This window comes from Ranitomeya imitator, chromosome 5 (genome assembly GCF_032444005.1).
Source record: "Ranitomeya imitator isolate aRanImi1 chromosome 5, aRanImi1.pri, whole genome shotgun sequence".
NCBI lineage: Eukaryota > Metazoa > Chordata > Amphibia > Anura > Dendrobatidae > Ranitomeya > Ranitomeya imitator.
Genome location: NC_091286.1, coordinates 55,982,081 through 55,995,936, shown reverse-complemented (window position 1 = coordinate 55,995,936; position 13,856 = coordinate 55,982,081). Strand labels below are relative to the sequence as shown.

General features: G+C 42.3%; 1 protein-coding gene and 1 long non-coding RNA gene across 8 annotated transcripts in view; one reads left to right on the top strand and one right to left on the bottom strand.

The window, feature by feature from the left end:
• The window catches only part of EHBP1 (EH domain binding protein 1), a 473,001-nt gene that overhangs the window by 109,597 nt on the left and 349,548 nt on the right, over positions 1-13,856 (bottom strand). For 3 of the 7 annotated variants that reach the window (XM_069768687.1, XM_069768688.1, XM_069768689.1), the window contains one exon: positions 13,542-13,649. The exons of the other annotated variants lie outside the window; for them this stretch is intronic. In XM_069768687.1, the coding sequence (XP_069624788.1) occupies positions 13,542-13,649 (108 nt within the window). The remainder of the gene's footprint in view (positions 1-13,541; positions 13,650-13,856) is intronic. 7 annotated transcript variants of the gene reach the window in all.
• Positions 1-13,856, top strand: part of LOC138681295 (uncharacterized) — a 67,791-nt gene that overhangs the window by 10,080 nt on the left and 43,855 nt on the right. The window lies entirely within an intron of this gene.

The window sequence follows — 13,856 nt, the reverse complement described above, 5'->3', positions numbered from 1 at the left end:
GGTCCTGCTGCTGGGTTGTTGCCCTCCTACAGCCCCCTCCACATCTCCTGGTGTATTGGCCTGTCTCCTAGTAGCGCCTCCAGCCTCTGGACACTACACTGACAGACACAGCAAACCTTCTTGCCACAGCTCGCATTGATGTGCAATCCTGGATGAGCTGCACTACCTGAGCCACTTGTGTGGGTTGTAGAGTCCGTCTCATGCTCCACGAGTGTGAAAGCACAACCAACATTCAAAAGTGACCAAAACATCAGCCAGAAAGCATTGGCACTGAGATGTGGTCTGTGGTCCCCACCTGCAGAACCACTCCTTCATTGAGTATGTCTTGATAATTGCCAATAATTTCCATCTGTTGTCTATTCCATTTGCACAACAGCATGTGAAATTGATTGTCAAACAGTGTTGCTTCCTAAGTGGACAGTTTGATTTCACAGAAGCTTGATTTACTTGGAGCTATATTCTGTTGTTTAAGTGTTCCCTTTATTTTTTTGAGCAAAACAAACTACCCCAACCTCTTTAATGTGATGTGAATAGACTTTTAGCATTCCTTATAAAAAAGGCTATCCAAACAACGTCTAAATCTTCCAATTATCCGAAATAAATAGTGGCACATATTTCAGGTCAAAAATTGTGCTAAAATTACATAAAATAAAATAAATAAATAAAATTATATATATATATATATATATATATATATATACAGTGGGGCAAAAAAGTATTTAGTCAGTCAGCAATAGTGCAAGTTCCACCACTTAAAAAGATGAGAGGCGTCTGTAATTTACATCATAGGTAGACCTCAACTATGGGAGACAAACTGAGAAAAAAAATCCAGAAAATCACATTGTCTGTTTTTTTAACATTTTATTTGCATATTATGGTGGAAAATAAGTATTTGGTCAGAAACAAAATTTCATCTCAATACTTTGTAATATATCCTTTGCTGGCAATGACAGAGGTCAAACGTTTTCTGTAAGTCTTCACAAGGCTGCCACACACTGTTGTTGGTATGTTGGCCCATTCCTCCATGCAGATCTCCTCTAGAACAGTGATGTTTTTGGCTTTTCGTTTGGCAACACGGACTTTCAACTCCCTCCAAAGGTTTTCTATAGGGTTGAGATCTGGAGACTGGCTAGGCCACTCCAGGACCTTGAAATGCTTCTTACGAAGCCACTCCTTCGTTGCCCTGGTGGTGTGCTTTGGATCATTGTCATGTTGAAAGACCCAGCCACGCTTCATCTTCAATGCCCTTGCTGATGGAAGGAGGTTTGCACTTAAAATCTCATGATACATGGCCCCATTCATTCTTTCATGTACCCGGATCAGTCGTCCTGGCCCCTTTGCAGAGAAACAGCCCCAAAGCATGATGTTTCCACCACCATGCTTTACAGTAGGTATGGTGTTTGATGGATGCAACTCAGTATTCTTTTTCCTCCAAACACGACAAGTTGTGTTTCTACCAAACAGTTCCAGTTTGGTTTCATCAGACCATAGGACATTCTCCCAAAACTCCTCTGGATCATCCAAATGCTCTCTAGCAAACTTCAGACGGGCCCGGACATGTACTGGCTTAAGCAGTGGGACACGTCTGGCACTGCAGGATCTGAGTCCATGGTGGCGTAGTGTGTTACTTATGGTAGGCCTTGTTACATTGGTCCCAGCTCTCTGCAGTTCATTCACTAGGTCCCCCCGCGTGGTTCTGGGATTTTTGCTCACCGTTCTTGTGATCATTCTGACCCCACGGGGTGGGATTTTGCGTGGAGCCCTAGATCGAGGGAGATTATCAGTGGTCTTGTATGTCTTCCATTTTCTAATTATTGCTCCCACTGTTGATTTCTTCACTCCAAGCTGGTTGGCTATTGCAGATTCAGTCTTCCCAGCCTGGTGCAGGGCTACAATTTTGTTTCTGGTGTCCTTTGACAGCTCTTTGGTCTTCACCATAGTGGAGTTTGGAGTCAGACTGTTTGAGGGTGTGCACAGGTGTCTTTTTATACTGATAACAAGTTTAAACAGGTGCCATTACTACAGGTAATGAGTGGAGGAAAGAGGAGACTCTTAAAGAAGAAGTTACCGGTCTGTGAGAGCCAGAAATCTTGATTGTTTGTTTCTGACCAAATACTTATTTTCCACCATAATATGCAAATAAAATGTTAAAAAAAACAGACAATGTGATTTTCTGGATTTTTTTTTCTCAGTTTGTCTCCCATAGTTGAGGTCTACCTATGATGTAAATTACAGACGCCTCTCATCTTTTTAAGTGGTGGAACTTGCACTATTGCTGACTGACTAAATACTTTTTTGCCCCACTGTATATATATATATATATATATATGTATTTGTTACAACTGTTCTTTTATATACCATGCTGGAGCTGGAGTTGAGTATGGAAAAACAGTGTAATCATGGCCATGAGGAGGCAGTAATGCTGAAAACCATAGATTGCTTACGGAAACTAGGATCTGCAAAAGTTTATAAAGAATAAAGCCCTAATTCATCAAAAATGTTACGCCCAAAATGTGGAGTAAAAGCTTTGAAAAGTTGCAACATATTGGAGCAGCTCAGAGTTGTGCCAATATTTTGCAACTTTTGCGCTTTCACACCAATGTCTCCTAACTCTGCTAAAAATGGAAAAAGGCGAAGCAGGTGTGTGATACCACAACACATATAATTCAATATGAACTATGGCATTTCCTATGCCAGATATCTCACTCCAGTCCAGTTTTTTTTTTACATTTACAATGGTAACCAGGGTAAACATTGGGTTACTAAGAGTGGCCCTGCGCTTAGTAACCCGATGTTTACCCTGGTTACCAGGGGACTTCGGCATCGTTGGTCGCTGGAAAGCTGTCTGTGTGACAGCTCTCCAGCGACCACACAACGACGAAACAGCGACGCTGCAGCGATCGGCATCGTTGTCTATATCGCTGCAGCGTCGCTTAATGTGACGGTACCTTTAATATTGGCACAGAAACCTTTGTTTGCAATTTCAGATGTTAGATGTTTCCTGTAGTTCTTGACCAAATTTGCACACAATGCATCAGGGATTTTGGCCCACTCCTCCATACAGATCTTTCAGGTTTCGGGGCTGTCGCTAGGCAACATTGAGTTTTAGCTCCCTCCAAAGATTTTCTATTGGGTTCAAGTCTGGAGACTAGTTAGGCCACTCCAGAACCTTGAAATGATTCTTATACAGCAAGCTCTGACTGTGTGTTTCAGGTCATTGTCATGCTGGAAGATCCAACCACGACCCATCTTCAATGTTCTTACTGAGAGAAGGAGGTTGACAAAATCTCACGATACATTACCTCATCCATCCTCCCTTCAATATAGTGCAACTGTCCTGTCCCCTTCCTGTCCTGTTCTCCCATGCCTCCTCTGGATCATCCAAATTTTCATTGGCGAACTTCAAACAGGTCTGGACATGTGCTGGCGTGAGCAGGGGGCATTGTGTGCCCTACAGGATTTTAATTAATGACAGCGTAATGTGTTACTTACAGTAATGTTTGAGATTGTGGCCCCACCTCTCTTCAGATCATTGACCAGGTCCTCCCGTGCAGTTCTGGACTGATTTCTGATCTTTCTCAGAATCACCCTTACCCCATGAGGCGAGATCTTGGAGCCCAAGACCGAGTATGATTGACAGTCATCTCGCGTTTCTTCCATTTTCAAATAATTGTGCCAACAGTTGTTGCTGTCTCACTAAGCTGAATGACTATTGTCCTGTAGTCCATCCCAGCCTTCTGCAGGCCTACAATTTTGCCCCTGGAGTCCTTAGAAAGCTCTTTGGTCTTGACCATCGTGGAGAGGTTGGAGTGTGATTGACTGAGTGCATGGACAGGTGTCTTTTATACAGGTAACGCGTTCAAACAGGTGCAATTAATACAGGTAATGAGTGGCGAGTAGGAAGGCTTCCTAAATAAAAACTAACAGGTCTGTGAGAGCCAGAATTTGTGCTGGTTGGTAGGTGATCAAATACTTATTTCAAGCAATAAAACGAACGCAATTTAATTATTTATAAATCAATCAATGTGATTTTCTGGTTTTTATTTTTAGATTCTGTCTCTCACAGTAGAAGTGTACCTACGATGTAAATTATAGACCTCTCCATTCTTTGTAGGTGAAAAAACGGTAGTGTATCAAATACTCATATTCCCCACTGTATATATAGCCAGTGACATGGACCACTAAATACCGTAATTGTGAAATAGTAAATAATGACGGGAATATTCATGTTGTCCTCCCTTAATATTTTGCTAAATTGCATTTTTGGGGCCAAAATAAGCAAACTGTTAATGTAAATAAACACACACAGGTCTGCGAAAAAGTGTTTGCCCCCTTCCTGATTTCCTATTCTTTTGCATGTTTGTCACACTTAAATGTTTCAGATCACAAAACAAATTTAAATATTAGACAAAGAAAACACAAGTAAACACAAAGTTCAGTTTTTAAATGAAATTCTTTATTATTAAGCGGAAAAGAAATCCAAACCTACAGGGCCCTGTGTGAAAAACTGATTGTACACTAAACCTGATAACTGGTTGGGCCACTCTTAGCAGCAACAACGGCTAATTGTAATTTTGGCCCACTCATCTTTTCAGAATTGTTGTGATTCAGTCACATTGGAAGGTTTCCAAGCAAGAATCACCTTTTTAAGGTCATGCCATAGCATCGCAATCGGATTAAAGTCAAGTCTGACTAGGCCACTCGAAAGTCTTAATTTTGTTTTTCATTCAGAGGTGTACTTGCTGGTGTGTTGTGGGTCATTGTCCTGCTGCATAACCCAAGTGACCTTCAGCTTGAGGTCATGAACAGACGGCCGGACATTCTCCTTCAGAATTTTTTGGTAGACAGCAGAATTCATAGTTCCATTTACCACAGCAAGTCATTCAGGTCCTCAAGCAGTAAAACATCCCCAGAACATCTCACAACCACCACCATATTTTACTGTTGGTATGATGTTCATTTTCTGAAATGCTGTGTTACTTCTACACCAGATGTAATGGGACATACAACTTCCAAAAAGTTCAACGTTTATCTTGTCAGTCACAGAGTATTCTCCCAAAAGTACTGGGGATGATCAAAATGTTTTCTGGTAAAACTGAGACGAGCCTTTATGCTATTATTGCTCAGCAGTGGTTTTCATCTTGAAACTCTACCATGCAGGTCATTTTTACCCACTCTCTTTCTTATGGTGGAGTCATGGACACTGACCTTAACAGAGGCAAGTGAGGCCTTTTGTGGATAATGGCTCTCATTATCGTTTGCTGGAGTTCCAAAGCTAAAGAAATGGATTTATAACCTTTTCCAGACTGATAGATCTCAATTACTTTGTTTCCAAATTTCCTTGGATCGTGGCATGATGTCTAGCTTTTGTTATTTGGACTACTTCACTTTGTCAGGCAGGTCCTATTTAAGTGATTTCTTGATTGAGAACAGGTGTGGCAGTAATCGGGCCTGAGTGTGGCTAGGGAATTTGAACTCAGCTTCCCAAAGATGTAATAAACCACAGTTAATTTATATTTTAAGGGGGCAATCACTTTTTAACACAGGCCCCTGTAGGTTTGAATTGAGTTTTTCTTAATAATAAAGACCTTCATTTAAAAACTGCATTTTGTGTTTACTTTGTCTAATATTTAATTCGGTTTGGTGATCATTTAAGTGTGACAAGCATGCAAAAGAATAGGAAATCTGGAAGGGGGAATTTATTCACACAACTGTGCATATATAGATCTATGATCTATACATATTGATATCAAATCCATATATCAATTAGCAGGTTGCTTATTTTCCCCCATAGAACCAATTGGACAAAGTATTAGAGGAGAACAACACGAGGACTTCCATCATTATCTACTTTTTCACAATTATTTCATGTTCCATCTCATGATTTTTCTGTTAAACTAATCACATTATTGGAACTATATAAAATCTGATCTTGAATTTCAGAAAATAGCACATGAAAGAAGCAAGATGTAGTCTTGGGTGTTTCGGCACAACTACCCTATTGATGGTAATAAAGTTGTCCAAGCAGATGTGCACTGAACTGCCCGGGACATGGTGAAGAGGTAGAGGGTTCACAATGTGACAAGGTCACTAATCCAGTCAAGGATAAACCTCATTCTAAAAAGTTTAACTCCGTTTCCTGGAAAACACTTCAAAAGACTTGTGTATTTCATCCATCAACACAGATCAAATTTTCATAAGAACTACAACAAACTGCTTTCTATTCTTGTCATTAAAGATGACTACAATTATTCCTGTGCTCAAACCTGTCAATCCAAATGACCACCTTAGAAACACTAATGGTTGGGGCTGCAAGGGGCCATCAGGTATGGGGGTCATTCCTTTTCTGTTAACTATGTACTTCCCAAATGAAAACTGCAGGCTGTGGATTTAACTTTTGCATGGTGCAGAATTCAATGGTTCAGGTCTAAGAAGGGACCACCAGTAAATCCAAAAAACACATAAATGGTCTCAGAACACTTTACCCGAATGTGCCGTTACACGTACAGGTCCAGAACATGACACCGCACACTACCACACAGAGTTCACCATGAAGACCATTACTAGCATATGCTTTCATCACAGTATCACTAACTTGTGGCCTTTATCACCCACTGTCATTTTGTGCTGCAGGCATCTCCAGAAATTATCTCTGGTTTCATCACACGTCCATCATAAGTTGTGTAACTTTGCTACATACTCCTTGCTATAAGTCACCAGTCATAGCACCGATGCCAATTCTGCTCTACATTAGGAATGCAAAGCCTCTTATGGTCCGAGGGTCACGCTGTAAGATTGTCCTACTCCCAAGGGCCACAGTAGAACTTAAAGGGGCATTCTGATTTGAGACATATGAACTTTCAAAATCTATTCCCGAAGAATAGGGGTTCTCCAGTTCCTTACTTGGCACCCAATAAAAAAAAACAAAAAAAAACTTGAGGTTGGCGTGCACATGTACATGTGTGGTCAATACAACTGTAGTATACGAGGTTAGAAAAAGAGCCCACCAGTTCACATTCCTCATTAGCCAAGATGGAGATCGTCTAATCAGCTCTTCCTCAGTGGAGTCCCAAACATGGGGGTAAAACTTGCAGAAAAATCACTAGTGGATCTTAGCTCAGTTTCCCACCAAGCCTGTGAATCAACTGTGTTGCAGAAAAACCAAAGCACCTCAAGTTTTCTCTTAGAAAAACTTAGCTTTTCTTTCATCCCTCAAAAAAGCAAAATAAAATACGTTGCAATGTTTCGGACAATACGTTGCACTTGTGGCCAAAGTGTTGCAAAGCTTTCTTTTTTTTTTTCTTTAAAGGATGAAATAAAAGCAGAGTTATTCTGGCGTCTCGGATTTCTAGAACCCAACAATGGGGATTTTCTATACTTGGATATTCTTGCCTTACAAAACACAAAAAAACATTTAAAGGGAACCTGTCACCTGTGAGGTAAGCCCACCGGCATCAGGGGCTTATCTACAGCATTCTGTAATGCTGTAGATAAGCCCCCGATGTTACCTGAAAGAGGAGAAAAAGAGGTTATATTATACTCACCCAGGGGCGGTCCCGCTGCTGGTCAGGTCAAATGGGCGTCTCCAGTCCGCTTCGGCGCCTCCCATCTTCATTACAAGACGTCCTCTTCTGATCTTCAGCCACGGCTCCGGCGCAGGCGTACTTTGCTCTGCCCTGTTGAGGGCAGACAAAGTACTGCAGTGCGCAGGCGCCGGGCCTCTGACCTTTCCGGCGCCTGCGCACTGCAGTACTATCCTCTGCCCTCAACAGGGCAGAGCAAAGTACGCCTGCGCCGGAGCCGTGGCTGAAGATCAGAAGAGGACGTCTTGTAATGAAGATGGGAGGCGCCGCAGCGGACCAGAGACACCCATCCGACCTGACCAGCAGCGGGACCTCCCCTGGGTGAGTATAATATAACGTCTTTTTCTCCTCTTTCAGGTAACATCGGGAGCTTATCTACAGCATTACAGAATGCTGCAGATAAGCCCCTGATGCCGGTGGGCTTACCTCACCCGCGATTTTCGGGTTGACAGGTTCCCTTTAACAGAACCAAGCACGATTGTGAACAGCACAGCCATAAACTATTTTACTTTAATTAATTATAAAAATGTGTCATAAATTTGGAACAAACCGAGAGATTACTACAATCCATATATAGTCTATGGAGCATTTTTAGCTGCTCATGTGGAGCAGAGTACTGCCTGATAAGGATAAATGAAGGATGCTCAGTGTGCCACTTGGAATTGGGAGATTCTTAGGACCCAGTCTCCGACTTATAATAAAACATATCTGTGACATAATGGATGTAAGCATGTGTCAATAATTAACATCCATTGATCCAATAGAAAATGGTAATAAAGTATATATATATATATATATATATATATATATACACACAAATATATATATATATATAAATGAGAAGGTGTGTCCAAACTTTTGGTCTGTACTGTATGTATATATATATATATATATATGTACACATATATATATATATGTATATATATATACTAGATTGTGGCCCGATTCTAACGCATCGGTTATTCTAGAATATGCATGTCCCCACAGTATATGGACAATGATGATTCCAGAATTCGCGGCAGACTGTGTCCGTCGCTGATTGAGCGAGGCAACCTTTATGACATCGTCGCCATGGCAACCATTATGACATCATCATCGCTGTGCCCATTGCTGATTGGTCGAGGCCTGGCGGCCTCGACCATTCAGAGATGCGGGATGTCTACGTCCTTTATGACATCATCGTCGCTGTGCCCGTTGCTGATTGGTCGAGGCCTGGCGGCCTCGACCAATCAGAGACGCGGGATTTCTACGTCGATACTGTGACCGTCTCTGATTGGTCGAGGCCGCCAGGCCTCGACCAATCAGAGACGTGGGATTTCCAGGACAGACAGACAGACAGACGGAAAAACCCTTAGACAATTATATATATACTAGATTGTGGCCCGATTCTAACGCATCGGGTATTCTAGAATATGCATGTCCCCGTAGTATATGGACAATGATGATTCCAGAATTCGCGGCAGACTGTTCCCGTCGCTGATTGGTCGAGGCAACCTTTATGACATTATCGTCACCATGGCAATCATTATGACATCATCGTCGCTGTGCCCGTTGCTGATTGGTTGAGGCAACCTTTATGACATCATCGTCGCCATGGCAATCATTATGACATCATCGTCGCTGTGCCCGTTGCTGATTGGTTGAGGCAACCTTTATGACATCATCGTCGCCATGGCAACCATTATGACATCATCGTCGCTGTGCCCGTTGCTGATTAGTCGAGGCCTGGCGGCCTCGACCAATCAGAGACGCGGGAAGTCTACGTCCTTTATGACATCATCGTCACTGTGCCCGTCGCTGATTGGTTGAGGCCTGGCGGCCTCGACCAATCAGAGGCGCGGGATTTCTACGTCGATACTGTGCCCGTCTCTGATTGGTCGAGGCCTGGCGGCCTCGACCAATCAGAGAGCCAGGATTTCCAGGACAGACAGACAGACAGACAGACGGAAAAACCCTTAGACAATTATATATATATATATATATATATATATATATACACTAGATTGTGGCCCGATTCTAACGCATCGGGTATTCTAAAATATGCATGTCCCCGTAGTATATGGACAATGATGATTCCAGAATTCGCGGCAGACTGTGCCCGTCGCTGATTGGTCGAGGCAAACTTTATGACATCGTTGCCATGGCAACCATTATGACATCTACGTCGATACTGTGCCCGTCGCTGATTGGTCGAGGCGAATTCGCGGCAGACTGTGCCCGTCGCTAATTGGTCGAGGCAACCTTTATGACATCATCGTCGCCATGCTGTGCCCGTCACTGATTGGTCGAGGCCTGGCGGCCTCGACCAATCAGAGACGCGGGATTTCCAGGACAGACAGACAGAAAAACCCTTAGAATTTGCGGCAGACTGTGCCCGTCGCTAATTGGTCGAGGCAACATTTATGACATCATCGTCGCCATGGCAACCATTATGACATCTACGTCGATACTGTGCCCGTCGCTGATTGGTCGAGGCCTGGTGGCCTCGACCAATCAGAGACGCGGGATTTCCATTATGACATCATCGTCGCCTTGCTGTGCCCGTCGCTGATTGGTCAAGGCCTGGCGGCCTCGACCAATCAGAGACACGGGATTTCCAGGACAGACAGACAGAAAAACCCTTATACAATTATATATATATAGATATATATACAGAACAGACCAAAAGTTTGGACACACCATCTCATTTAAAGATTTTTCTGTATTTTCAGGACTATGAAAATTGTACATTCACACTGAAGGCATCAAAACTATGAATTAACACATGTGGAATTATATGCTTAACAAAAAAATGGGAAACAAATGAAATTATTTCTTATATTCTAGGTTCTTCAAAGTAGCCACCTTTTTCTTTGATGACTGCTTTGCACACTCTTGGCATTCTCTTGATGAGCTTCAAGAGGTAGTCATCGGAAATGGTCTTCCAACAATCTTGAAGGAGTTCCCAGAGATGCTTAGCATTTGTTGGTCCTTTTGCCTTCACTCTGCTGTCCAGCTCACCCCAAACCATCTCGATTGGGTTCAGGTCTGGTGACTGTGGAGGCCAGGTCATCTGGCGTAGCACCCCATCACTCTCCTTCTTGGTCAAATAACCCTTACACAGCCTGGAGGTGTATTTGGGATCATTGTCCTGTTGAAAAATAAATGATGGTCCAACTATACGCAAACCGGATGGAACAGCATGCCGCTGCAAGATGCTCTGCTAGCCATGCTGGTTCAGTCTGCCTTCAATTTTGAATAAATCCCCAACAGTGTCACCAGCAAAGCACCCCCATGCGTCCTCCTCCATGCTTCACGGTGGGAACCAGGCATGTAGAGTCCATCCGTTCACCTTTTCTGCGTTGCACAAAGACACAGTTGTTGGAACCAAAGATCTCAAATTTGGAGTCATCAGACCAGAGCACAGATTTCCACTGGTTTAATGTCCATTCCTTGTGTTCTGCAGCCCAAACAAGTCTCTTCTGCTTGTTGCCTGTCCTTAGCCGTGGTTTCCTAGCAGCTATTTTTATAATGAAGGCCTGCTGCACAAAGTCTCCTCTTAACAGTTGTTGTAGAGATGTGTCTGCTGCTAGAACTCTGTGTGGCATTAACCTGGTCTCTAATCTGAGCTGCTGTTAACCTGTGATTTCTGGGGCTGGTGACTCGGATAAACTTATCCTCAGAAGCAGAGGTGACTCTTGGTCTTCCTTTCCTGGGGCGGTCCTCATGTGAGACAGTTCCTTTGTAGCGCTTGATGGTTTTTGCCACTGCACTTGGGGACACTTTCAAAGTTTTCCCAATTTTTCGGACTGACCGACCTTCATTTCTTAAAGTAATGATGGCCACTCGTTTTTCTTTACTTAGCTGCTTTTTTCTTGTCATAATACAAATTCTAACAGTCTATTCAGTAGGACTATCAGCTGTGTATCCACCAGACTTCTGCACAACACAACTGATGGTCCCAACCCCATTTATAAGAGAAGAAATCCCACTTATTAAACCTGACAGGGCACACCTGTGAAGTGAAAACTATTCCCGGTGACTACCTCTTGAAGCTCATCAAGAGAATGCCAAGAGAGTGCAAAGCAGTCATCAAAGCAAAAGGTGGCTACTTTAAAGAACCTAGAATATAAGACAATTTCAGTTGTTTCACACTTTTTTGTTAAGTATATAATTCCACATGTGATAATTCATAGATTCGATGCCTTCAGTGTGAATGTACAATTTTAATAGTCATGAAAATACAGAAAAATCTTTAAATGAGGTGTGTCCAAACTTTTGGTCTTTACTGTATATATATATATATATATATATATATATATATATATATATATATATATATATATAGTTCTATAAATCTTTAGTCTTATTATTTCGCACCAATGATGGACTTTGATACCAGATAATAAATATAATATTTTCTCCCTTCGAAAGTGTCAGATTCTCCATCTATTCCTTGTTAGCATTTCGTACACACCTTACATAGTTGACACCGATCACAGACACAATCATACATAAGTACAAATGTACGAGCACAAATATATTCCATTACAGAAACCTTCTGTGTTTCCAGGAAGAAATGCAAAGTTTGGGTGTTTATGAGTGAAGGACTGCCAACGCTCTGCCATTCCACCGAGGATATGCTCCAGAGGCAGAAAGTCTCCGCTTCTGAAGTCCTGTGATAAGAAACCTCAACAAAACAACAGACAAACAGCGACCATGCAACTGTAACCAACGAAAGCACGAGAACGCAAACTCACAATTTAAAGGGAATTTACCATTAAAAAATATTCTAATCCTATTGACCATGTAACACATCCTCCAGCACAGTAATAGTCGCTTGAGTCTCCTGTGCTTTCCATCGCGCAGTTGTTGGTGTCCTGATCCCGGTGGAGTTTTTTTCAATAAACAGATTTACATTTCTGGGGAAAATACTGTACCTGTGACCTGTGTACGGTCCATAGAATTCATAAAAGTGATCATAAAATGTAAGATATTTACTAATCTGCTATATTGAAATACAGTGGTGGCAATTGAAGGATTAAGAATTTATTCTTACTGAAAAGCAATATTGTACAAGTAGGGGATCGATGATCTTGAAGTGCTAAGGAGCATGATAGAATTAGAGGGGTTGTGTCATCTTTACGTGCCGTATTATTAAATAAATTATGTTATAGATGGAGGTCCCCATTGTAGAAACATCCGTATGCGGCAGCTAACAAAGAGGGTCTTTGGAGAACCCGTTTGGCCTTTGTATGACATGGTTGGCCATTCACTTGCTATTCCACAGCGGCAGCTGATGACGGGCCCGGTTTGGATTGAAATGCTGCTGGGATCAAAGGTTGCCCCAAACTTCTAAAGGGGTATTTCAAATTTACTAAGTGATGACATATCACTAGAATATGTAATCATTTACATGTAATTAACATCAGGCTTGTGGGGGACCAACACCCGGGACCCCGCAATGCACTGTTATCAAGCAGTGAAAGTGTGTAGTGGCCATTCCATGGATAACAAGTATGGAGCTGTGATGTTCTAGCTAGGTACACCATGTTCTTCTGCTGGCTACGGAACCCGGTACGAGCCCACCAGTGCAGGCGCCGGATACAGGGTTCCCAATGATCTGGTACTGATGAACTATCAGAAGAATAGGTCAACAGTACCTTATCCAGGACAACCTGTAACAAGAGCTGGGGTTTTAAACTTTAGGGCCCTCCAAGACTGAGAATGAAGAGGATGTATCACAGATACAGAGCTATGTCCCCTTCCAGTTATTCCCTGCACAACGAAGCTCTTTTCAGCCACAGGTGCCATTCAGTTTAATGGAGCAGAGGGGGGCCAGGAATGTCCCTGTGCAGACGCAAAACTGAGACAAGGACACAGAGTTGAACCAAATCCGAATTAACGATCCATACCTGTACACTGAAGCAGAGAAAGAACGAAAACCCCAAAGACTGTAAGACATGTAATATAAATTACCAGTGAGATCTGGGTCTAGGTTAGTAGATTCCTCACCACCTCCACCACATACAAGAGTGCAATCAGGAGTGTCCTCATTAGTAAGTGCATTGTTAAAATCAGCCTCATCTGCAGAAATATGAAGTGCCAAGGTTAGTATACTTTTAGGACAGAAACAAAAAGTTGTTTCTTCTGCCAAAGAATGAGGAAGAGAATAATAAAGACGGAAGATAGAAGAAGAAGAAGAAAGCCATTTTCACCACTTAGTAAATAGTACAGTACATTACCTGGAAACACACATTGAAAAAACAATCCCTTGGTTTGAAAATAACTCAG